General features: G+C 35.0%; 1 protein-coding gene across 2 annotated transcripts in view; it reads left to right on the top strand.

Moving 5' to 3' along the window:
• The window catches only part of ZPLD1 (zona pellucida like domain containing 1), a 509293-nt gene extending 483712 nt beyond the window's left edge, over window positions 1–25581 (top strand). For both annotated transcript variants that reach the window (XM_074332508.2, XM_019742922.3), the window contains 8 exons: window positions 2459–2640; window positions 4200–4272; window positions 8616–8713; window positions 10039–10119; window positions 15685–15856; window positions 17080–17188; window positions 22649–22678; window positions 23102–25581. In XM_074332508.2, coding sequence (XP_074188609.1) covers window positions 2459–2640; window positions 4200–4272; window positions 8616–8713; window positions 10039–10119; window positions 15685–15856; window positions 17080–17188; window positions 22649–22678; window positions 23102–23277 — 921 coding nt within the window. In that variant the 3' untranslated portion in view covers window positions 23278–25581. The remainder of the gene's footprint in view (window positions 1–2458; window positions 2641–4199; window positions 4273–8615; window positions 8714–10038; window positions 10120–15684; window positions 15857–17079; window positions 17189–22648; window positions 22679–23101) is intronic.
• Window positions 25582–25864: the final 283 nt, after the last annotated feature.

Genomic DNA, 25864 nt, shown 5'->3' with positions numbered 1-25864 from the left:
TAATATTATTTTTTATTTTGCTTATTTAAATATGTTCTTTTTTTTTTTTTTTTTTTAAAGATTTTATTGGGGAAGGGGAACAGGACTTTATTGGGGAACAGTGTGCACTTCCAGGACTTTTTTCCAAGTCAAGTTGTTGTCCTTTCAATCTTAGTTGTGGAGGGTGCCATTCAGCTTCAAGTTGTTGTCCTTTCAGTCTTAGTTGTGAAGGGCGCAGCTCAGCTCCAGGTCCAGTTGCCGTTGCTAGTTGCAGGGGGCACAGCCCACCATCCCTTGCGGGACTCGAACCGGCAACCTTGGGGTTGAGAGGACGTGCTCCAACCAACTGAGCCATCCGGGAGCTCAGCGGCAGCTCAGCTCAAGGTGCTGTGTTCAATTTTTAGTTGCAGGGGGCGCTGCCCACCATCCCTTGCCCCTTCCGGAGTCGAGGAATTGAACTGGCAACCTTGTGGTTGAGAGCCCACTGGCCCATGTGGGCATCGAACCGGCAGCCTTCGGAGTTAGGAGCATGGAGCTCTAACCACCTGAGCCACCGGGCCAGCCCCTAAATACATTCTTATTACTAAATCTTAGCAAAGACAAAAAGGAGAGACAATGATCATGACCATTTAGCCCAGTGAAGAGAGAGAAATTGGCTTTCCCTCTTCACAAATTATTATTTGGGAATACGGGGCAAGGCTTGATTATTCGAAGGGCAGAGTTTTTAAGAGTTTTTAGTGGGAGATGGGGCACAGGAAAAAGAGATTTCTTTCACTCCTTCTTTATCTTTTCCCAGAGGACAGTTAGAATATTGTGCCCGTGACCATTTCCAAGCCTGCAGCTTGAGTATTGTTGACTGTTAAAAACATTTATTCGCCTCTCTGAGTTCTGTGCAGAGAGATTATAAAGTGGGCCAAAGGGGGAGTGAGGTAGGTCGATTTTTACATGTTTATGTTTCCTTGTGGAGAGAGGAAGCCAGGGTGGACAGCAGCATTATTTTCTTTCCTCCCACCATACCCCAAAGCCTTTCTTTCATGGTACTTCTTTGGATTTAAGTCTTGCCCTGCTGCCTAGAAAACAGTTCAGGGGAAATGCCAGGCAAAGCACGTGCACACGTGCATGCACTTGTGTGTGGTTGTGTGTGTGTGTGTGTGTTACAGACAGAATTGCCCTTTTTAGCTAGCCCATCAGGCAAGTGGTGAGAAGAGGGGGACATTGGCTTATTTTTCAATTCTGCCTTAGATATCACCAGCTTTGGAGTCTGTTCCAAGGACATTCCTACAAGGGAAAAGTTAAGTAGACTACTAAATCACTGAATTAGAATTGAGATGTTTTCATTCATAATGATTCTGGCTCCATCCATGAATCAGCCTGATAATTGCCTCAGTTTTGCCCATGTGCCCCCTAGGTTCATGCATAAAGGTTATTCTATTATTGAAAATTAAGTATTACAGGTCTCTATAAGATCTGCTAAAAATATTTATTGAGTGTTACACGGTGATTGACACGGTGAGAGAAGCTGTTTTCCCTATGGTATTATGAAGGTCAAGCACAATATTGATTATTCCTGAAAGGCTAGTTCTTAAATTTTAGTGGGATTGGAGAATCCAGTTAGAGTTCATCACCCCCAGGAATAAAACACACATGGTCAATACTTTTTTATAACTTCTGGGAGTTTATGATCCCCTGAAACCCACCTATGGCCTGGAAGGCATGAGAATCTCCATGTACTACAGGGGAAAACCCCGAGAAGATCAACTCTCAGGAAATTTGTGACCTTAACTCATTTATTTAAAAGTGATCTTGGGGGCCCCAAGATGCTGAGCTCGCTGTGCTGTACTGAAGATGAAATGGCAGACTAGGGGGCCTGATCATGGCTGAGGGGACTGCCGAGTCAGGGGCTGCTCAGACACTGTGACCACTGCTCTGATGGAGGGAGACGCTGTGGGGGCAGGGTTGGGGGGGAGACCAGAGAAGCTTCCTAGGGAAGATGAGATTCAGGGGAGGAGTAGGAGATGTTTTGGGGGAGTGGGGAACAGATGGGGCAGAGAAGTATGCCGAAAGGCCAGACAGAGCAACAAAGGGGCTGGGGCATTTTTAACCAGGAGTGGGAACCTGGCGATACGAAGCTGAAGTGGAAAACAGGATCAGATTAATAGGGGTCTTTTAAACCATGCCACAGAATTTGGATTTATCATGAACATTTTCAAATTATTTGTTGTAGCACTCTGAACTTATAATCTCTCTCATTTTTTATTTATGAAATATAAGTAAAGTGTCCTTGATAAATACAAAAATTCATTTAGTTGAGACATGTATAGTCACTTAAAGATAGCATTATGTATGTATAATCTCAAAATCATGACATGTTATAGTTGAAACAGATCCTAGAAAGGATCTGCTCTAACACCGTGCATATGAAATGCCTTGACTTGTATATAGCTTTTTAATCATTGAACTTAATCTACCATTCTAACAGGTATCCACAGTTCCTGGAGTCAGTGCTTATGGAAATACCACTTCAGTACAAATAGGAAATATTTCAGGATATATTGACACTCCAGACCCACCAACAATCATCAGCTATCTACCTGGGCTTCTTTACAAATTTAGTTGTAGTTATCCATTGGAATATCTGGTTAATAATACCCAGCTTGCTTCGTAAGTTGGCATTTTATTCTTCTGTGTCATATTGTCTATATATTTGAGTCGTTTCTTATCCTGAAGAGACTTATAAAGATTTATTTAGCAGGATTTATTGAGCATAGCCAAACTCAATGTAATGACAACCTTATTACAAATATCTATCTATCTATCTAGCTATCATCTATCTAAAATGTTATGACCCATATCAACAGCTGAAGAGATATAGTATATATTATATATATATTTAACATGTATTACATATTGCATAGTTTATATACATTATATATATATATACATTATATATATATACATTATATATATATATATATATGTTTATTTATTTATTATATTTTCCCCCAAAATTAAAACTGGCTCAAACTAATCAGGTGTCTGCCTTGGGTTCTCCTCACTCCCTTCAGAATTGTCCAAGAACCCAAGAATTCTGGGTGTCTACGCAGTCCAGAAGGCCTGTCATGTTTCCAGTGTATAGACCATTCAGTCACTACATTGTTGGGTCCTGCTTGGCTTCAGTCTCTGCCATGTGCTCTCATGGTTGAATTCTCCAGCCCCTGAGTCTGGGGTCTCAAGGCCTCCTGCTGAGGTCTCACCTGCACAGGTGCTGATCATTTCCAAAGAAAGGTGGCATCACCCAATGCCATGGAGCTCCAGACAGACATGGACTGAGGCCATAGCCTTAGTTTACAGTCATGTTTTCATTCACTATTCCCAAAGAACATACTCCAAGATAGGCATACATCTGCATTACATCATAGTCATCTGGATTTGTCAAATATTTTTGACAAAATCGGGTGATGGAGAGAAAACTTTTCCTCTCCAATTCTAGGGTTTGCTATCTATCACAGAAGTATAGTTTTTGTTTAACCATAATCACAAGGAAATGTGAAGACCACATTTTGCTTTAGAAGAAAAATATTTGTAGCTGTTTTAATGACACAATGATGATAAACACCTAGTCAAAAGCAAGATTTGAATCTGGAGAACAAGAAAAGAAAGACCTTGAGTCTAAAGGATACAGGTGCAGAGGAAAGCAGGTCATTAGGGTGTCACAGTTTCTCACTCTAATCATCTGCCCCACCCACCTCCCACTAAACATGTACTTGAACCTGAGCTTCACTGTGCGTGGAAATTCATTCGTTTATTCAATAAATATTGCTTATACACATATATGTACCATGTAATGTTCTAGCAGTGAACAAAGTAAAACAAAATCCTTGATCTCATGAAACTTCTGTTCTAATGCAATTGATGAAAATGTGTTTGCATCCAATTCAAAATCTTTTGGAATGATGTGCAAAACATCTCATATAGGTACCGCAAAATGGGAAAAAAATGCCTTTATAAATAAAAAGATAATAACAAACAGTTTGTTTTGACTTGGCCCCTCATACTTTTTGATTATCTATCTGTTTAAACCATACACCTACTCCAGGTCTAGTTAAAAGTATATCAGGCTTACTCAAGAATTTCAATGCCTTAAATCTGACATTATGTTATAACTGAAACTTTTAATTTACAATCTCTTCAGTGCTTTCCTTTTTCTAACTCTGTTTTAGCTCCTCAGCTGCGATTTCTGTGAGAGAGAACAATGGTACATTTGTCAGCACTTTGAACCTGCTCCTTTATAACGTAAGTTGATTGGTGAAGGATGTTATTTTCTCTCTCACTGTTTTGAGGAGCCATTTATGTGAATGACTTTTATATAAAAATTTACCCTAAACCACATTAACCTTGCTATACTTTGGTAAGATTTATTCTTCTTTCCTACCATTTTCATATATCTTAGTGATAAAGGTATAGAACCTCCGTTGTTTTCTACAAGTTGATAAATGATTTAAATTTTATTTCATAAATATGATTCTGCAAAGTTACGCCAAGTGTCTGCCTGCCTATAAATATATGTATGTATGTATGTATGTATGTACATGTGTATGTATGTGTAGCCATAGTCAGAGTCAAGATTTGGGGAATATTTTTGTGGTTAAAAAGAGAGCAAAAGCCTAAATGATACTTTTCTTGAAGTCATTCTTGGTCACGAATGTGTCAATACTTTTAACAGTTTTGGCTGATGTCAGTTCTGTCACATCTGAAATAATTTGGGTTGACTACATAGTATTGTCTAAACTTTTGTCATGTAAATATCAGCAGTGGCAGCAAAATGTGAAAAATACATGCATTTTTATTTATAACTCTAACATTAATACTCCAAATGATATTTTCATGTTGATTAAAAATTTTTATTCATACATTTTAAATGCCTGATTTAAATATCATTTTTTTCAATCTATCAACCAACATTTTTATAAATTATGAATCTGATTTTTACATTATTATTCATGTCATAATATTCATAATATTCATAACTCACCACACTGAGTTATAATTCATGCAACTGATTTAAAAGTCAGTACTTTGTACTTTGAATATAATGAACTATAAATATTGTAGTAGGATATTTTCCAAAGGCACTTAAAAAAAATCATGTTTGTAAGTTTGTAATCTGACACCACAGATTTCTAAACAACAAATTAAAATATGTTGGAGAGAAGATCTCTTTTGTTGGTATGATTTTCTGCCACTTCTAAACAACTTTCTTTGGTAAGAAGCTGCCGAGTTACTTGGTTCTACAATCTAAGCAAACATGTGCCAATATTCATTCCCAATATGGCCAGATATTTATTATTGCTGTGAGGACTATTTTTAAATTAAACGTTTCTATTTGTTGATTTATATGTGTAAGCTCCCTGAGATAGAATTGAGGTGACTGGTTTGGGTTCAATATAATTGGTTTTAACTGAGTGAAACAAAAATGACAATTCCTGATCTTAAAAAAGAGAAAAATATACGCATGTGGCATTTAATGATATAATTCCTTTCTGTGAAATTAAACTATTCTCTCACTGGGAAGCAGAAAATCAAAATTTAGAAGTGTGGATTTGAGGAGAGCTTTGCTATTAAGGTCTTTCCTTTATCATTACAAATAATATTATAGTCCTGTTGCTAACGAGACATAATCCTTCAAAGAGTTTCTAGAATCCTAATGCTAAATAAAAGCCTATAATTTGATGATAACCATAAGATTTTAATTCTATCCTCAACAGGTAACCAATTGTTTGTTATCAGACTATAAATGAAATAGGTAGTGCCAGACTGATTCTCAGTTTTAATTATTTTCCAATAAAAGTATTTTAATGGTTGAATAAAAAATTAATTAAATTTTAGAAGTTATTTACTAACCAGTTATTCAATAGAATTCAACCATTTCCCCACAAACTAGTTTTTTTTTTTAATTAAAAGATTGTTTTTTAGAGCAGTTTAGGATTACAGAAAAATTGATCTGAAGGTACAGAATTTCCACATACCTCCTCTGCCTGCACACAATTTATCCTATTATTTATACCTTGTATTATGGGGTATATTATTACAATATTATTACAAATATTGATATATTATTAACTGAAGTCCATCATTTACATTTAGGTTCACTCTTCATGTTGTATATTCTACGGGTTTTGACAGATGTCTATGACGTGTCCTTCATTACTGAATCCTACAGAAGAGTTTCACTGCCCCAAACTACTTTTTAAAATATGGTACCATCATAATACTTTGCCAAGTTACAAGGCATTAAAAAGCTAGTAATTTATAAGAGAAAAAAATTTGAGGTATCCTTTCATTAATTGATCCAAAATCATATTTGTTATTTGTTTGGGACATGAACACTTAGCTACCGAAATGTAATTTTATTGTAGTGTTTCAAATTAAATATTATTTTACAACCATGAAGGGCCATGTCTTCCTATTTCATATGCAGAGTTTTTGATTTCTAACCTTTAGGAATGTTGAAAAATTGTATTACGTACCTATATTACATGCTCTTATTCTCTGATTAGTTATTTGGAAGGAAGGTTGTGCCCAATTTGAATCAGTGCAATTGTTTATTTCTCTGTGATCTGTGATTCAATATGTGTTCTTAGGAAAATTTCATGAGAAGCAATGACTTTATTGACTATGCTATTTCCATACATGTAGGTTATTTCAAGTTGAACTGTGGCATTTTTCTGTGAAATATATTTGTTTTCTCCTCTGTGAAAATGGAAAGTGAGGATGACTTTGTGAATTTGAATTGTACCTAACTATTACTGTCTTCTCAGCAGATACAGAAACAGTAAATCTGAAATAAGGTTATGGTAAATAGGAATGTTTTTAAAAATCTAAAACAAAGATAATTGATTTTAGGGACAATATTGTACTAACAAGAGTAAAGGCAACAATCCAAAATAAAGTCAGAGAATTACCTTTTAGAAGCAATTTTAGGAAGAAAAATTTGGTTATTCATGATTGAACTACAGCTGAGTCATATCATTCAGTATAACACTTGTGAAGGAGTAAGTTTCTTTTGGGCAATATTGATGCAAGTATAAGAGGAAAATGCTGTATAGTTAATGAAGTGTGGATTTCTTGGAGAAGTTAGAAAAAGGAGCCAGAAAGATAGCTAAATGCAAATACTACCTATAAAAAATAGCTAGAGGAACTATTATTATTTATCACAAAAATATAAAAATAGGTACAGCATATACCGTGTTTCCCTGAAAATGAGACCTAGCTGGACAATTAGCTCTAATGCGTCTTTTGGAGCAAAAATTAACATAAGACTGGATCTTATATTACATTATAAGACCTGGTATTTATTATATTATATTATATTATATTATATTATATTATATTATATTATATTATATTATATTATATTATATTATATTATATTATAAAGACCCGGTCTTATATTATAGTAAAATAAGACCGGGTCTTATATTAATTTTTGCTCCAAAAGACGCATTAAAACTCATTGTCCGGCTAGATCTTATTTTGGGGGAAACATGGTAATCCCTCATTTATCTGGTGTATTTGGGAACAAACTATTTCACATGCATGCAACTTTTTCAAAAGTGAAGCATATAAACTATTATTGTTTTAATTTCAAAAATTCAAAATCTGTTGCTTTCCTTCTAGCCTTCTTAGAATATGTTCTGTAGTTTGCCTTTGCTTGGTGACTTTGAGATTTCAAAATGAACATTAAAAATTTCTCTTTGCTGCGAAATAGCACTATCTTCAGAGTTACTACATTTTGAGGAAACAATTTGCCTCCATGCTAAATGACTTGTCAGCTTACATTTTTAGGAGATTTATTTATTTATTTATTTATTTATTGCATTCTGAAACTTTTTGTCTCTTTCTCTTTATTATCATATTGAAGTTGTCACTTCTCAATGTCTAACCTGCTGCTTTAATCTACTGTAGATTGGAGAGTGATATAGTAAATAAGCTCTCTAGAATAGATCTCAAATAAGGGCAAAAATGGTAGAAATGAAGTTCTGAGATACCCTTTTACAAGTAACCACCAAGGAATTTGGTGCAGGAATTCTATGGCATGTATTTTGGCAATTCAGAGAACATGTGGTCTCTTTTTTGGTTTTCTATTAAATTGGATAATTTCATATCGCCAGATAAGTTATTTGGGTAAGTGAGATATTATCAAGCATATAAAGACCTATAAACCCAGTGGCAAAGGGCTTAAACTAAAGCAATATAATTTAAATAAACTTTTTAAATAAATGGAATATTAGTTTAAGTAAACCTAGTATTGACAATTGAACATTAAACAAATGACATATTAACCATTGTCTGATTATTAACAATTGAGTAACATTTAAATGCACTGAACATTGATCATCATATATTGTAAACTATGGAAACAAAAAAATTTATGCATGAAAGTGAATTTGCTACTTGGATATGGTTTAAGGACAGTTCTGCCAAGGAGCTAGAGGATGAATTAGATCCCTTTTGGAGTTGGTTCAGTAGGTTTATGTTAATTTGCCCCTTTCTCTATATGACATTTTTTTTAAGTTGTAAATGTGCTGTTGTTGGGAAGGCAATAATGGATTAATTGTTTATTTTTTCCTCATTAGGATTCAACCTACAGTCAGCAGTTAATTATCCCAAGTATAGGATTACCTTTAAAAACCAAAGTATTTGCAGCTGTACAAGCCACTAATCTGGATGGCAGGTATTTTCAAACTCTTATCTTTTGTTGGTTAAAACATTTTGGCTGCCTAAACCCTCATGAATAGAAAAGTTAGCTCATTTATTCTTAATTTCAAAAACACTGTCGTCACCACACCACTTAGGCATGCTCAAAATAATAAATTACAAAGATAAAGAGGTGACACTCATTTTATGTCATTAATTGGAAAATAGCAAATCTTCCCATGGAGAAGGAGGAGTAATGACTGGAAGTGGGCCTGGGAGATATTCTGGGATACCAGAATCTTCCAGTTTTTCATCTGAAAGATGATTCATGAGACACAGTCATTTTTGTGAACATTTACGATTTGTGTACTTTTCTATCTGTATGCTACTATTAAATAAAAATTTATTAAACCAAAAAATTCTCTCTCCAGAAGGATCTGGGCCAAAATTATATAAAATTATCCCCAGAAACCTAAATCAATCAATTTTCCTATGGTATTTAGAAAATTCAGAATGATTGAAATTGAAAGGGAATTCAAAAGCTAAAGATCCAGTCCTGCTCTATAAAAAACTAACAAGTAAATGCTTTATTTGGGGTTTCTTATATATTATTATTTATATGTTGTCCTGAAGAGATTATTATACTCTAGAAATTTGGTTCTACTTTATCTTTCCATTTCTGTCTTGGTATTTCTATTCTTGGATATACGTGATTCTTTAAAATTTTATTACTAAATGCACGTTTTTATATTTTATTTTATTGGCATTCAGTTCCCACGGACTAGTGAATTTCATTACACCAGAGCTGGAATGAAATAAAGTATAAATGTAGGCACAATCTGGCCTTGTGGATGAAGGCTGTATATTTGCCTCATGACTTTCTTCTCCCTAACACAGTGTCTCTGTGGATCCCAGCCCCACCCTCCACTGATTCTGGCATAATTTAGAGTGTACAATTTATGAACCAAACTCCTTTGCTGTATGTGGTATTATAATATCCTTTGTCATCTATTAGAGACAGTTGCTTCTGTAAACAAAAGGTCATTGTTCATAGTGAATATAAAAGCTCCTACACAGCTCATGCCTTTGTTTCTGTAGGTGTTGGCTATTCAGTTGCCTTGTACACAATTTTTGTGTGTGTGGTATTAGCCTTAACCCCACTGGATATAGGGTGGCAATTTATTGCAGATTGTAAAACATCTTTGAATTTAGGAGAATGTTTTAATAAATAGGAATCCTCTGCAAATAACTAATAGAAAACTATATTTCATGGGATATTTGTCAATATTTACTTGCCTCAGATTAGTAACTAATACCCAGTAGGACACTCTGACTCTAGATTCTGCTTACCTCTTTCTTCAGATGGAATGTCTTAATGGATTATTGCTACACGACCCCGTCAGGGAACCCGAATGATGATATTCGGTATGATCTCTTCCTTAGGTAAGTGTCTAAGTATTGCATTGATAGCAAAGACCCAGTTGTAGATAATTAAAATGGAAAAATCTAAGTCAGAGAAACAAATTATAGGGCACTTTTATGGCTTTTAAATGTAAAGTTTTACATTTTGAACTTTTAGTCCTTATAAAGCTGGAAGTACAAAAGTTGAGAACAGTTTTTAACACGAAATGCTGATAAGGCTATGGTTGAATGAAAGTTGCAAGTAAGTTAGGTCCATCAAAGATGTTTTATTAATGTTTACGTCATATGGGAATATTTCACTGTCTTTGGAAAGGCATGACTAGGATATTATTGACAACACGAGGAAGGCAGTGGGAGGGTACTATTTATCCCCAGCTAGACTGTCTCATCATATGTCAAAAAAAAGAGTAAAACTAAAGTAATGGTCTAGATAATTTAGACCCCAAAATGCTTTTCTTCATTTATCAGTATTTCATATAAAATATAAAATAGCCTACCACTCCTTTTTTATCAGAGCCAATAATTTCAACTTCATTCTCCAATAGACAGTGATAGAGTGGAAGTAATCTACATTTGGGGAAAAGGGACATTGATCATAAAAGCATTCAATCATCTCAGTTCTCTTTAGCATTTTTATCTGACAGCAGAACAGACTTGAGAGTTAAGCCATGACTTCTAATCATGCTTATAAATGCAGTTGGCTCAGATCGCTGCTATTTATTGACACAGGGTGGGAGTGATATGATGGGAAACCAAAAGAATACATTTTATTGGCTAGTCAAGGTTAAGATGAGGGTCAGGGGGTATGGTCAAACTGACACTCTTATATCTTATTTCTGGAAGTGTTAATTTGGGTAACATTTTTTTGGGGGGAAAAATGTCAGTATGTATCAAAAGCCTTAAAAGATTTCATATTCTTTAATTCTATGTTTTCAAACTGGGAAACATATTCTAAAATATTTATGATTTTTCTAGTCTATCAGTGCTATTTAAAATAGTAAACCATGGGAACAAACCAGATATTTAGCACTAAGGAAATGGCTAGGTGAACTGTAGAGAACCAGTAAGTTGAGAGCTCATATAAGCACTGCAATCATATAAACTTATAAAACAGAAAAAAAATGGTTAATTCTATTTTATCCCTTCCCTTTTTGTCTTCTCGATATTCCTATCCTCGGAAATATGTAGCTCTTAAAATTTAGATGCATTAAATATGAAGTGAAAGATTCAGCATAAAAAATTGCATGTAAATTGACCTCATTTATATTATATACAATAGAAAAGACTGTAAGAAAATACATCAAAAGGTTCACAGTGATTATTTATGCATGGTGGAATTGTGGGTCATTTTGTTTTGGCATTTTTCTCATTTTCCAAAATATCTATAATGATCACAAATTGATAATCTGGAATGCGATCATTACACTTCTATCTGGTACTATGACTATGGCTTCAATCTTTTTCATTTTCTTGTTGAAAACTATAGAAGAGTGAAATGCATAACTACAAAAAGTCCCCTAAATGCCATTTTCAGTAATACTAGAAAGGAAAAAAAGCTGTAGAAATTCCAAAATACGTATTTGGTATCAATAAAACCAGTTAAGATAAAGAGAAAATGGTGCAGGGAGAGGTTTGCAGGAAGCAGTCCCAGGAGAGGTGGCGGAGAAGCAGGAAAGAAAAGTGAATGCTTTGGGGTCCCAGGGGCGTAGTTCCAAGAAACAGCCAGGAGAAATGCAGACCTAGAAGGAGAGGACATCACTGTGCGTGGAAGTTGGTAGGATCAGGGCTCAGGTCCAACAAGACACCAGGGCTGGGGAATATGGAAAATGAAGAAGTAAAGAGTGTCCAGAGCATCCAAAGTGGCAGATCTCATTAAATGCCAGCACAAGTAGCCTTCTAAAGGTGAAGGAATCACCTGGGAAGGAAGGCAAAGGCCCTACCCTTGTGGAACAGGCTCGTGAATAGACCTGAGGAATATAGGACTGATACCCTCATAAATATCTTTAAATTCAGAAAGACAGAGAAAACTCTGCTACACAATTATGCTGTATTAAAAACAACAACAAACAACAACAAAAGAAAATAAAAAAAACTTTTCTGTGATTGTAAAAGAAGAGGGAGCCCTGGAATTGAGGAAATCCTTAAGGAAGGTCATTAACATTCCACATTGCCATAAGAGTCCCCTGAAAATAGCAGGTCTGGGAAATCCAACTCTTTCAAACAGGAAAGACATTTCTGGCAGTGTTCCTATATTCTATAAGAAAAATGTGGAAAAATCACAGGAAAACAATATTTTAATGAATTAAACTCACTGGAACAATGTTCCCATGGAACAGATAAGATTTGTAATTAAGCTTTCCAACATTAATTTTATTTTGCAAATTAAAAAGTAATCATAGTTACAAACATAGACTTATAAGAAGTCGGGTAAGAAAGGATAGGTAAAAGGTAAGGCCACGAGAATGTGAAAAGGAAATTAGGAGAATTTAAGATGGATATGAAAAAACAAATGTCTTACAGAGGAAAGTCATAGTTAGAAGGTATTCAAGGGAGAATACACACAGCAGAAAGTACAGTATGGGACAGGGAAGATAAAAATAAGAAACGCAAATAAAAATAAACAAATATAAAGGAAAAGATAAAAAGGATTACTATAGAAGATAGACATAAAAGGTAGACAAAGGAAAGTCAATACATGCGCAATACGTGTATGCATAATTGGAACCCCCTAAAAGAAACAAAAATAATAGAACAAATATTTAAAAATATAATCCAGAAATACTTTTCCAAATTTAAGAAATTTATGTCAACATAGTGAAAGGATGCCTTAGATAAAATCAAAGCATTTATAAAGTGGAAACTAAGGAAGCTATAAAAAGGCATAGTCAGAAATATAATAAAAATGGGAAATTTTAATTACACTGTCTTAGGAAACTTAGTTCTGGTGGCCAACGATTAAGTAAGGATGTAGAAGATCTAAATGACACAGTAAATAAGCTATATATTGATAGCTAGCAATTTTTAACAATATCAGAAAACAGAAAGTCACCAGCACTTGGAAGATTAAAACTCTTAAATAACACTTGGAGAGAAATGGAAATATGAGTCAACATTTTGCAATAAATAAAGAACAGGTATTTTATGTGAAAAAATGTAAAATAGAGAAACTACAAGCTAATCTAATCAAGAAAAAGGAATTAAAGGACAAATCCATGAAACAACAAAAACAAAAATGAGGAGGGTATGACCCTACCAGAGATTATAGTTAATAAAAGCTCTAAAATTATTGAAGGAATGTGATACTATGCAAGACTAAACACAGACAAAAAAAGTTTAGAATAGTAAGCTGAGAAATAGATACAAAACATGGGATTTTACTATATGGTAGACAGTGATGTCAAAAATCAGTGGGAGAAACAAATATTTTAAAAATAGTGCTGGACAATGGATAACCATGAAAAAAAATACAGCATTGGATCTATATTTCACTTAACACACCATAATAAACTTTACATATATTACTAAGAACTACAGCTTTAACAATTATAGAAGAAAACATGTTAACATAAGAAAGATTTTTAAAACTTTGAAGTAAGCAAAATCTGTCTTCAGCCCAAATACTAGAAGCCTAAAATAAGATATTGAAATTTAACATACAGATAAATCTGTGAGCATGTGTGCAAGTGTGCATGTACACACACACACACACACACACACACACACACACACACACACACACACAGTGAGAAATGTCCAAAGCCAAACAACAAAGTAAAACAATTTATATAATAAGCAAGGAGCCCCTCTTCCTAGCACATAAAGAACTTGTAGGAAACAGAAAGAAAAGGCCAACACAACAGAAATTTGGGCAAAAGAAATAAACAGTTTTCAGGTCAAGAAACACAAATGGCTCTCATGTATATGAAAAGATACACATACTCATTTCCACTAAGAAAAATGCATACATAACTGAGGAAGTACAAAATATAGTAATATTTATGGAGGGCAACGTGGCACAATATATTAAATGATCTCACAGTTACATTGTACTAATAATCCTGCATACATTCAAAAGGATGTATTATAAGGCTATTTATTTTTTTGTAAAAAGCAAAATATTCAAAGCAATGCAAGGGTACAGAAATAGGTACTGGCTAAGTAAACTCTGGCACACATGCACGATGAAATGCTATTTAGCTGTGGAAAAAGAATGAGGAAGCTCACTGAGTGCTGATACAGAAAGATCTCTGTGATGAATTGCTAAGTTTTAAAAAGGCAAGGAACAAAATAATATAGGCTGTGCTATAGTTTGTTTAAGAAGGAGGCAACAATGAGAATATATTACTTCTGCTTCTATTTACATATATCCTGGGAGGATGCAATACAAGTTTATTCAAGTTTATACAAGCAACTTTACTCTAAATTGTCAAATTTATCTAAGCTGAAAAGTGTTAGGAACTAATTTCTATAGGGAGAGTGGATATGCATCAGGTTAAACTATTTGAAACGGGATTTATTAATTCATTCAGTAAAGATCTATTGAATGCCTGCTTTGTGCCAAGCGTTATACTGGGAATGAATGAATTCTGAATTCAATTAGCTTATTTTTAGGAGCATGAGATAGTTATAGAATAAAACAACACAAAAATGTAATGGCACAAAGGCAGACATAGACAGATGTGGATATAGAATGGTGTGGACAAGGACAAATACAGGAGGGAGACTTGTACTATATGTGAGATCAGACAGTTAAGTTTGCGAACTCCTCCTAGAAAAAGTGCACATACCTCATTGCTGAATATCACTAAGCTCACCTTTGAAGTACTCCCCTTGGGACGCTATGCACCGATGCCAGCACCTTGTCCATCCTTCAAAGCTATTTTGGAACTCTTTTTCTACAAAGGCCATCAGAGCTCTCGTCGTATTACCCTTGATGTCCTGAATGTCATCAAAATGTCTTCCTTTCAATATTTCCTTTATCATTGGGTAAAGAAAGAAGTCATTGGGGGCCAGATCAGGTGAGTAGAGAGGATGTGCTAATACAGTTCTTCGTTTACTGGCTAAAAACTCTCTCACAGACAGTGCTGTGTGAGCTGGTGCATTGTCGTGATGCAAGAGCCATGAATTGTTGGCGAAAAGTTCAGGTGGTCTAACTTTTTCATGCAGCCTTTTCAGCACTTCCAAATAGGAAACTTGGTTAACTGTTTGTCCAGTTGGTCCAAATTCATAATGAATAATCCCTCTGATACCAAAAAGGGTTAGCAACATGTTGCAACAAGTTCACGAACTTAACTGTCTGACCTCGTATACTTACACTGTTTGGATTTTTGAACCATGTGAATTTACCTCTAAAATTTGATGGTATTATTATATCCAGAAACTGATCTATTTATGTTTTATGATCTAGGTCATTCTTATCTTATCTGTTGAGTGAGCTTATTCTCTTGTTAAATGTCTCTGACATGGCATGATTTTGTTAGCTCTTAATGTAGTGGGGTACCCTTAACAGTGCAGAAATTTATTTACAAGCCCCAGTGGGCTGGTACTTTCCAGTAATTTCCTGTTTTCCCCTTCCCTAAAATGTAGCTGTGACAAGGACCCTCAGACCACCGTCATTGAAAATGGCAGAAGCCAGCAGGGCCGGTTTTCCTTTGAAGTGTTCCGATTTGTGAAACACAAGAATCAGAAAATGTCCACTGTCTTCCTGCACTGTGTTACCAAGCTTTGCAGAGCTGATGACTGTCCCTTCCTTATGCCAGTATGTTTTTTAGCAACTTTATTCTAAATAGTCAAATTTATCTAAGCTGAAAGGTTATCAAGTGTTAGGAACTAATTTCTATAGGGAGAGTGGATATGCATCAGGTTAAACTATTTGAAACAGGATTTATTAATTCAGTCAGTAAAGATCTATTGAATGCCTGCTTTGTGCCAAGCGTTATACTAGGAATGAATGAATTCTGAATTCAATAAGCTTATTTTTAGGAGCATGAGATAGTCACGGAATAAAACAACACAAAAATGTAATGGCACAAAGGCAAACATAGACAGATGTGGGCTGTAGTAAGAGGTAGTACTCATCATTGTGAGAGAGATAAAGCAGGAGACAGTGGGAGGATTGGTGGAAGAGATGAACCTTGAGCTGTGACTTTGAAGACAGATCTAGAGCATGAGAGACACTTCATGACAAAGGATGATCAAAGTCACAGACACTTAACATAGAGTAACCAGGTGACCACTAATCCTTCAGTGAGGCTATGGAACAGAGGGGAAGATGATGGGAAAAACCCAAGGAGGGGGCAGGGCTGGCACTAGAAAGAGAGACTGGGAACAGATGGCCTGGGAAGCCGTTGGATTAAAAGTTAAAAGCTATAAAAGGTGTGGATCTGAATTGCTTACAGCCATCATATAAAATATAGATCCATTTACTAGTGAATAAAAGGATTATATTTCTGACAGGCTCCCCAGAGTCACATCAGTATTAACCTGTGAAAAATGAAGGCATATTTTTAAATCTGAAATGGCTTTAGTATGTTTATAATTATGTTCAAATTCATGCATTTCTTTATAGTCATTGGTTAGTTTAGTCCTAACTACGTAGCTATATCAGGTGGGGTTAAAAGGAGAGTTCACATTACTTTGGCTCTGTGCTGACCAACATTTCAGGGAAAGATTTAGTAAAGCCTTGAGAAAAATAAAAGTGGAAAAGTTTGATAAACACAGCTCTTTTTCAGGAGAGCCACTGAGCTATGTAAATTAATGAGGCAATGCACAATTACAGCGGTAGGAAATAAGAAATGGGGCCTGAGCCAGGATAAGAAACACTGTAGCAGTTATATGCAAAGTAATTAAATAAATGCACAGAAGTAAATGAATAAAATTAAACATGTGGTATCTCTTCCAAAAGAATCTGCTTTCCAAATGGCCATAAAGAAACAATTTTGTGCCGGTGTGGATTTTCATTTGTTTTCATTAACTCCTCAGATATGCAGCCACCGAGAAAGGAGAGATGCCGGGAGTAGGACCACTTGGAGCCCCCAGAGCACTTCTGGGAACGCCATCCTCTCTGCGGGTCCCATCATCACTAGGAGCGGTAAGAGTGCCCCCCCTTCTGTGTGTAGTAATAGATAGTTCCAAAATGGCTTGTTACTTGACTTCTGAGGAGAACTCAAAGTGGTTCCTAAAGAGCACTAATTAACTGTGAGACAAGATAAACTGCTAAACAACTTTAATTTCACAGTAGTTTCCTGTTTACTCAACTTATACACGAAGGGATGTTGTCTTTACCACATTTCCATTTATACACACACACACACACACACACACACACACACACACACACACAGTGTATCATGCTGGACTGTTTCGTTTGTCCCCTGGATCCACTCTACCTTTCTCTGCCCTGCTCTCTCTGCCCCTGAAGACTGGCCTGTGTGAAATATGTCCACCAGCTACCTTGCCATCTAGTTTCCAGTTGGGCTGGGCCAATAGGTGGCGCTGTCAGAGAATCAGGCCAGAGGACTGTGTCCATTGAGCTACTTCTCAGTTCTGGATACCCTGGCGTTATCCCGTAGCCCAGGTAACTTGATTTTTCTCTTGTGAATTCCGTTATCTTTATTAATCATCCTATTAAACTCATTAAATTGCCCAGTTTGAGTACCATTTGTTTCCTCCCAGGATCCTGAATATTACGTACTCCTATCCCGTACACTCATTCATGCTCATGAATCTAATGGACACAAATGTTTATACAGATATATTCTCATGTATACAAATATTTATGCATGCATTCTCTCTCTCTCACTCTCGCTCTCCTCTCTCTCCAAATGGATATTGCTTTACATCAGCATGAAACAAGAGACATCAGAATCAGTTGTATAAAACAGATATGTGTAATAAACAATGCAAATCAAAGTAAAACAGCAACAACAGCAACAAAACTGGGTCTATTTCTAGCTTTTGTACGAACAAGCTCTATGACTTGGGATTTCACTTCACTTCTTTGGGCAAATGCTTCTTCACTTTTAAAATAAAGGGTTTGAAAAAGTAGCCTTTAAGATTCTTTCCAACTCTATAGTTCTAAATTTATTTTTAAAAAGCAGAATTCTGATTTGGATTATATTCTAATACTTTTTCTCTACTTTTTATTAGCCATAAAGCTATTATTATGTTTCAATTAGATTATCTTTACCTTTTCTCCCATACCTCCCATCCCACAGTGAAAAGAAAGTTTTGCCTGAAATAGGTAACTAAGCAAAAAGTGGTTTGGGCCTGAAAAATCCAGACAATTGCTTTTATTATTCACTGCTCTGTGCTTTTGTAGATATAGCATAATTTAAAAACAAACTAATAGATCTTTTAAATAATGCAGAAATATATTAAATATAAAATTTCAAACTTATTTCATACTCCTTGAGGGTTTAGTATGTGTTTTGAATACTTTGAAAATAACTGGTTCATGGTTTGTAAAAGGCCTAAAGCTTACCTCTATCTAGCTCTCTGAAATAGCTTATAGAATTAAACTGCATGGAAACTCAGCTCTTGTTGCCAATAATTAGGAATGCTTTGGTGTAGGCACAGTAAGAATTATTTTTATTTCTGTGGAGCATTATCTAGAGTCAATTTGCTGTAAGAAAAGAACTTTGAAAGAGACATCTCTCTGTTTATGTAGATGACTTTTCCTCCATATTAACTTCATTTTCTCCTTCTTACTTGGACCAAATGGAATTTATTATTATTGAATTTAAATATTACACGTTTTAAATAATTTTCTAGTATAGATAATTTTTAAAAAGACCAAATTTACTAAGACCCCCAAACCTCAGTAAAGATCACCAAGTAGACGTTTCTAATTCTATCAAAGCTGACCAACTATCCAGATTTGTAGGTTTCACCCACACCATATTTAGCCACCCAAAATATCTACGTCAATACCTCAAAGAGCTATGCCTTTAATCACCATGCCACTGATGCCATGCCTGGATTTCTTCCTTTTTAATTTCAACTTGTTTTCCCCCAAAGGTGACATTTATTCCCCAGCGCTCTAGGGTTGCCTTTTAGTGGCCTCAGTCTCTCCCCGGGTAAAGTCTTGAAAAGAGCATGTTCAAACATTCCAGACCCCTTTCATTCTTCTCTCACTCTCTGTGGATTTATTTTTCATAATTTTGATAAATAGCAATAGGGTGTTCCTCTTGGTGATCATGGTGGCCTCACTGTGTAAAGGACCATATATAACAATGTTTATACTATCATACTGTGCTATCCATGCAAAAAATATATTTTAAATTCCACATAAACACAGAACTCAGAAATCAAGCCATATCCATCCAAAGGCAAATCTAATATAAACTTAATGTCCTGCGTAATGACCAAGGCTACCTTCTTTCCTTAGTTTCACTTTATTTTTACCTTAGGTCAGCTAGAATTTATCTTTCCAGGTCCTGTGGCCAATTTTATATAGAAAAGTCTAATTTCAGGCTTGATTTGCTTTCTTCAAAGCTCTCTGATACTTGAAATTTTTGCTCTGTTTACTCATTGAACCTCTTCTTTCCTGTAGACATCTGACTTAGGTCAAGTTTAATAAGTTGTTAAACCTCAGAACTTCTGCTTTGTTTTGTGTTTTAATGAAATCGAACCCATTTTGGTTGGTTTCACCCAACATTGCTAAACAATTTTGTTAATTGATTTAGGAAAATATTCACATCCTCAAAATTCAAAATCCACAAAATTCCTGAGCTGTTCTTCTTTTAAGCTCCCAAATGCTAAAGTGGTTTGGTAGGAAAATGCTTGTCATGGATACAGTTCTAGAAATTCAAATACAATCATTGAAAAACAATGGTACCTAACCATTTGTTTACATACATTCAGATGGAGAAGTCCAAGCCAAATTAGTATCACCGAGTTTCATGGATAGTTAATGATTCATTCGAGCATATTTATTTAGCCCCTACATGGGACAGACACCCTGGTAGGAACTTGGAGTACAGTAGAGAATAGGCCAGTCTTTGCCCACAGGGATCTCAGAGTTCAAAGGTAGAGATAGACTATTAATGGACATAACAAGGTAGAAAGGAAAAAGTTTGGAGGTTCTGAACGGGAAATATGTGGTCCATTTTACCACATAGGTAATTGAAGATTAAATAAAATAGTTTGCTTATACTAAGAAAGGAAAATAAATCATTCTTCATATATCTTTGTACTGATGTTCATTTTTTCCATTTATTTCAACTACATATATAAGAGAAAAAACAGAGAATGACAACTTATCTGCTACTGCTGGCTTTCTAACAGCTGTGGTATTGCTGTTACCCCTTTTCTCTCTATAGGTCCTCAGCTAACTTTATGTTTTTTGAAGAGCCCACCAAGTTTAGTATTGCAACCTCTTCTAATTCCAGAAGGTGTCTTCTGACATATATGTGTATGTTAAGACCAAGTGGATGGGAGAGAAAAACAGAAGAGTGTGGTGACTAAAAGCTCCTGGGAAATGTCTACCTTCCCTTTCTGGGTTAGACAGTGCTTTGATTTTTAAAAAGAAATTTTATTTTTTATTTTTGATTGCAGTGGTACTAAAATTGCAGGATGCAGAAATAGCAGCCAGATAAAGTTATTCTCTCTACCTCTGTCCACTATCAAATGCAATTCCAAACAATATTCAAATATCACATGCTTTGATTTTAGCCATCTGTCAAAGGTAGGGTGCTTTCGCTTTTTCAGAGTCCTGGAACTTGGAGCTGGAATGGGTCATTTGGCATTTTGTCCTCATGCAGGGATTTTGTTCAGAGCCAAGTCCTCATGGGTGACACCTGGGATATTTTTCTTACAAAAGTGTTGGTGATAATGTGGAACAGGAGGGGGTATTCTGACTTCTTTCATTCACCTCAGGATGCAGAAAATAGTGGGGGCTTCCTGTCAAAGCACATTTGCCTAATTTGGGACAAATAGGACAAACATGTTTTCTATTCCTTAATAGAACCGTTTTTTTTTTTTTGTTTTTTTTTTTAAAGCAAATGGTGTGATTTCTAAATAAATTATAATTGTTGAAAAGGAATTTTAGAGCATTTTATATTCTTTCCAAGTTTCAGTGAGGCAGTTTGTCTTGGGAAAGAGATACATGGATCTTTTGGATGAATTAATCACAGATCATTCATTTATCCCATTTATTTCCATGAGAAGAAAGTGTCTATAAAATGATGTTGGTTGGAGGTTATGATTTTCCTAAGGGTACCCTATAAGGAAAATTGGTGCTGTTTTTGTTTTTGTCCTACAGCAGTGCACTGCACCATTCTAGAGAATTCTGTCAATGTGTGCTCTGTTAATTTTGGGCATTATCCTGTAGGGATCAAAGAGCAGTAGCATCATTTCTGCCAAGATTCATGTCTGAAAAGAAATGGCGTTAGATATTTTATAAATATCTCATCAGGTTCTCCCATCAGTGATTTTAAATACTAATACTGGAGTTTTGTAGCTTGAGATATTTCATCTCATAGACTAAAAATAATTTCCATACTTAGCTAGTTTATATTATTTTAGAAAAAGCATCCTGAAACTGAGCTTTTATTTAAACATATGTTTACTTTATCATGGAGGCTGTGACAGATGAAAGTTTCTTCATCTGTAAAATGGGGTTAGTAATCATATATAAACCATACGACTATTATGAGGTTTAAATGCGATAACATATGGAACAGCACTTTGTAGCCCATATGGCACTGCACACATATTAATTGTAATAATATTTATACTCCAAAATCAGTCAACTGCACACATATTATGTTTCAAATAACAAACCCTCAGACACATACACACCCAGATATTTAAATATAAATATGAAATCCACTCACTGTAAAGCTCAAGGGTTAATTGCTATATGACTACAAAATGGGTAACAAAAATTGGGAAGCCTAGTAAAAGTGTTCATTGCATCTATTATTACATTTTCTAGGGAAAAGTGAAAAATCAACAATTTCAATCTTTTACTTCACAAACGCAAATAAAACTACAACTCAGGCTCAGACGTCCTGTTTTCCTTTCATTTAGTTATTCGTGTGAATTTATCTTCTTGGAACTTAAAATGATGTTTTTGCAGATTATGTTCCACAAATTGGCAACTCTTAAAATAGAACAGCACTAAATAATGAATATTTCTCTATAATAGAATAAAAAATGGCATGCTATAGGGCTATAAAAAATGTAATAGCTGTTAACAATTACTGCCCCCACTAACATGATTGAAAAGATAATGATGAAGCAAAGTTGGCAGGAAAGAATATAGCACAATATATATTGCGATTATATTTGTATGCCCAGGGCAGCGGCAGGGTGTGGGCTTGGGAAACAGACAGATGATGAAATCTTGGCCATGTGGAATAGAGAATGGGAAAACAGAATGGTTTAAAAGCATTTTTATTATTGCCTTCCCCATGGGGCTTGTGGGTGAACGTGAGGGAACATATCTGTAAAAAGTAATTATAGAATTATTATAAATATAATAAATATATAGAATATAATAAATATTGTGGAGACACATGTTGTTTTTCTTTTTTTTCCCCTTTAGATGAGACTCCAACCAACAATTCACAGCTTGGTAAGATAATTAACAGATATTGAAAATTAAAGTATTTAAAAAAAAATTCAGGTATTTTTGATGATTAGTTACAAAACTGTAATCAACTAAATATAATGACATCTGCTTTTATAAGTTTGTTATATTTTAAATAATAGTTCACTGAGGATTTTTGAACTCATATGTGACCTGTTGGTCAATTTTTATAGCATTTTATAGATGGCTTTTTCTCTTTTTTTGGTTGCCCAGGGAATACCAAGCCTCTAAACCATATTATCCTTTGGTTATTGGATTGAATTACAGTCAAACAGATTGTTTCATGATCCAGTGTCATGATGTTATTCTACAAGATAGTGATGACATGTTTTGCAGATATAAAAATGGGATAAGGTGAGATGAATCTGATATTGGACCATTCCACTGTGTGTGTTTTATTACTTGCAGGTTCTCCAAATCAACCTCCTTTCCAGCTGAATGCCGTCACCGGCGCACTGATATCAGGAACGGTCATTCTGGGAGTCATGAGCTTTTCCCTTCTCCTGTGCTCACTGGCCCTTCTACACAGGAAGGCACCCACCAGTTTGGTGTTGAATGGTGTAAGAAACCCAGTCTTTGACTGACTGTAACAGGTTCTGCTCTGGGGAGAAGGCTCACTGACTATAACATGTGTGACTGCAGTCAGTGTTCCATTTGAATTGAATGCCAACCAGCATTTGATATTTGTAGGTTTGGTAGATTTCACAATGTAGCTCATGATGACAGTGAGAGACTTTTGATAATATTGCTCTTGTCACTTACGTCAGCCATATTTGTATGGCTCTAATGGGTATATTGGCGATAAGCAAACAATATTCAGGACTTAGGTCTTACAGAATCAGTCATATTTTATTTTATTTCAATTTTCTTTTGAGTATTGGTTATAGAGATAAAAGAAAGGCATAGAGAAAAATTAAATTTGTTACATTTCTCCCCTTAGCATTAAAACCCAAGGCTATGACATTTAGATTTGCATATGTGGTCCTAAAATGAAAGTAGTTTTTTTTTGTTTTGTTTTTTCTCTCTAGATAAGTCCAATTTGGGGATATGTTTTAATTGGACTGGCCAATTTGGACATCTGAGATTTAACTACTAATTCTATGACTTCCTGTGTTTTGGGCTGATTTCTATGTCTGACGACATTCATGTTTTAGAAAAACTTTTGGGAAATGTACCTTAATGTGGAGCATCCGTTTGTGTAGCAAACAGTAAAAATATATCTGGGAAAGATACTAAGTGACCCTCGATCATTATTCATTTGGCTGTGATCAGTTTCTCTTTTCAGTTCAAGTGAGAACATCAGCAGGTGTTGTTGACTCTTCTCCCAGGTAAACAGCTCAGCTATGACAGCAGCTGTGCTTCCAACAGTGAGGCAACTGCAAAGATTATTCTCAATTCCAGAACTATGATGTGGGAAAGCAAACCACAGTTGTGGGAAGTGGACATTGTCCCCAAATATAAGCATTGTGTTCTTCTGTGGGTTTTTAACAACCTAGGTTCCTATCTTTTTCTCGAACGAAGAGAAGACAAGTCAGGGGTGTTTTACAGAACTTTGTTGGAGTTTCCATGAAAATAAGTTCCTTTTCCTACAAATTTCTGATGCCGGCAAAACAAATAGTCTAGAGGAGGCTTTCTTTTTAAGGTGTCTTCTTGAAGGTGTTATAATTGCCATAGAAGAAACAGTATTTTCCTCTAATAATAGGCTGCAAGAAGTGTTTGATCCTTTATCAGTTTTGCAAAAAGGTTTTAAAAAGCCACATTTTATGCAGCCTCTGTTAGTACAAAAATAAATAAAGAAATAAATCAACCTTCCCTTTGTTCAAGCTATTCACACAATCAAACAAATAAAACAATTCAATGACAAATAGCAAAACCTGGAAGTGATGTGCTAACTATAAAAACTGCTGTAGAAACTAATTTCTATTCAACATTTGTGACCAATTATTCAGTACTTAATTTGCTATATTACATGGAAATCACTATGCAATTTTAGATTGTTTCAAATGAAGTGTGACACTGACGTTAATAATTAAGCCAATCATCATATCAAAAAGCACCTTTTCTCCAATTTGTCTGAATAGTTCGCAAGAGAGCATTTGTTACAATAATTAGCTATGTAATTGCCTCAACTTTCTCTTTCAAGGTGTATACACAGTCAGAGTGACATGGAATCAGGAAAATGATTGGATAATTTCTTCAATATAAAGGAAGCTACCACGTAAAAAGCAAATCTCCTCTTCTCTGTGTTACCTCAAAATAACTTTGACATGACCATTCTGAACTTTATCTGCGTTAACAAATGTATTTTCTAATTTAAAGGGGAAAATCCTACAAAAAGAAAAATATGGACCATACTACTTATGTGACCCTAAGCATCTGTGGATAGTATTGAAATATTCTGGAAAATCTATTTCAGATACTCACTTTAAGTGAATTGCCATCGATCCAAGGATTGAATCCTATGAATAGGACATTATGTCATTGAAGCTGGTTTATCAGTTTGATTTTTGGGATGGCTACTGTTTCAGCTGTTGACCTTTTAAATTATATCTACCATTTTCTAAAACTGAATAACGGACATATCATTTTATAAGCAGCTAAATCTCATATTATTTTTTGCCATTCTTTCATCATAAATGGGAGAATTAGAGCTATAAGGAGACAAACCAGATTTGTTTTACATAGTTTTGTTTTTATAAACCTGCTGTTATATGTAGTATTTAGTTATATTGAATATTCTGGTTACTATAGTGTGAAACCTTACAATATGTGTGCAAATGTTTTTTCAGTTTTAATACCTCAGACTTTTTGTTTTTCTTTTTGCACTTCAGGGGTAAGGTCTGATGGCATGTAAAAGATGATTGTTTAATAAAATAATTGTAAATGGATATCGTTAAAATAGTGACTTTTTAAAAAAGTATTTCTCCTTCTTACTCTCAGCATTCCACTTCTATGTTCACAAACACTAAGAAAGATTAAATTTAAAATAAGCTGCCTAATGCAATAAGGAAGGTCAGTGACCTCTGAAACTAGATGAAGCTCATCTTCTCCATACTAAGCTTCCTGGTTATGCCCCTGTATTGGGAAACATATCCATGAGACCAGCTCAGGGTAAAGAAAAACCAGTACACTTTACCTTGAGTTTCCGCTCTGACTAAAACAGCCTACAAT

Source organism: Rhinolophus sinicus, chromosome 17 (genome assembly GCF_057876585.1).
Source record: "Rhinolophus sinicus isolate RSI-liver-muscle chromosome 17, RSI-T2T, whole genome shotgun sequence".
NCBI lineage: Eukaryota > Metazoa > Chordata > Mammalia > Chiroptera > Rhinolophidae > Rhinolophus > Rhinolophus sinicus.
This window is presented reverse-complemented; position numbering and strand designations above follow the sequence as displayed.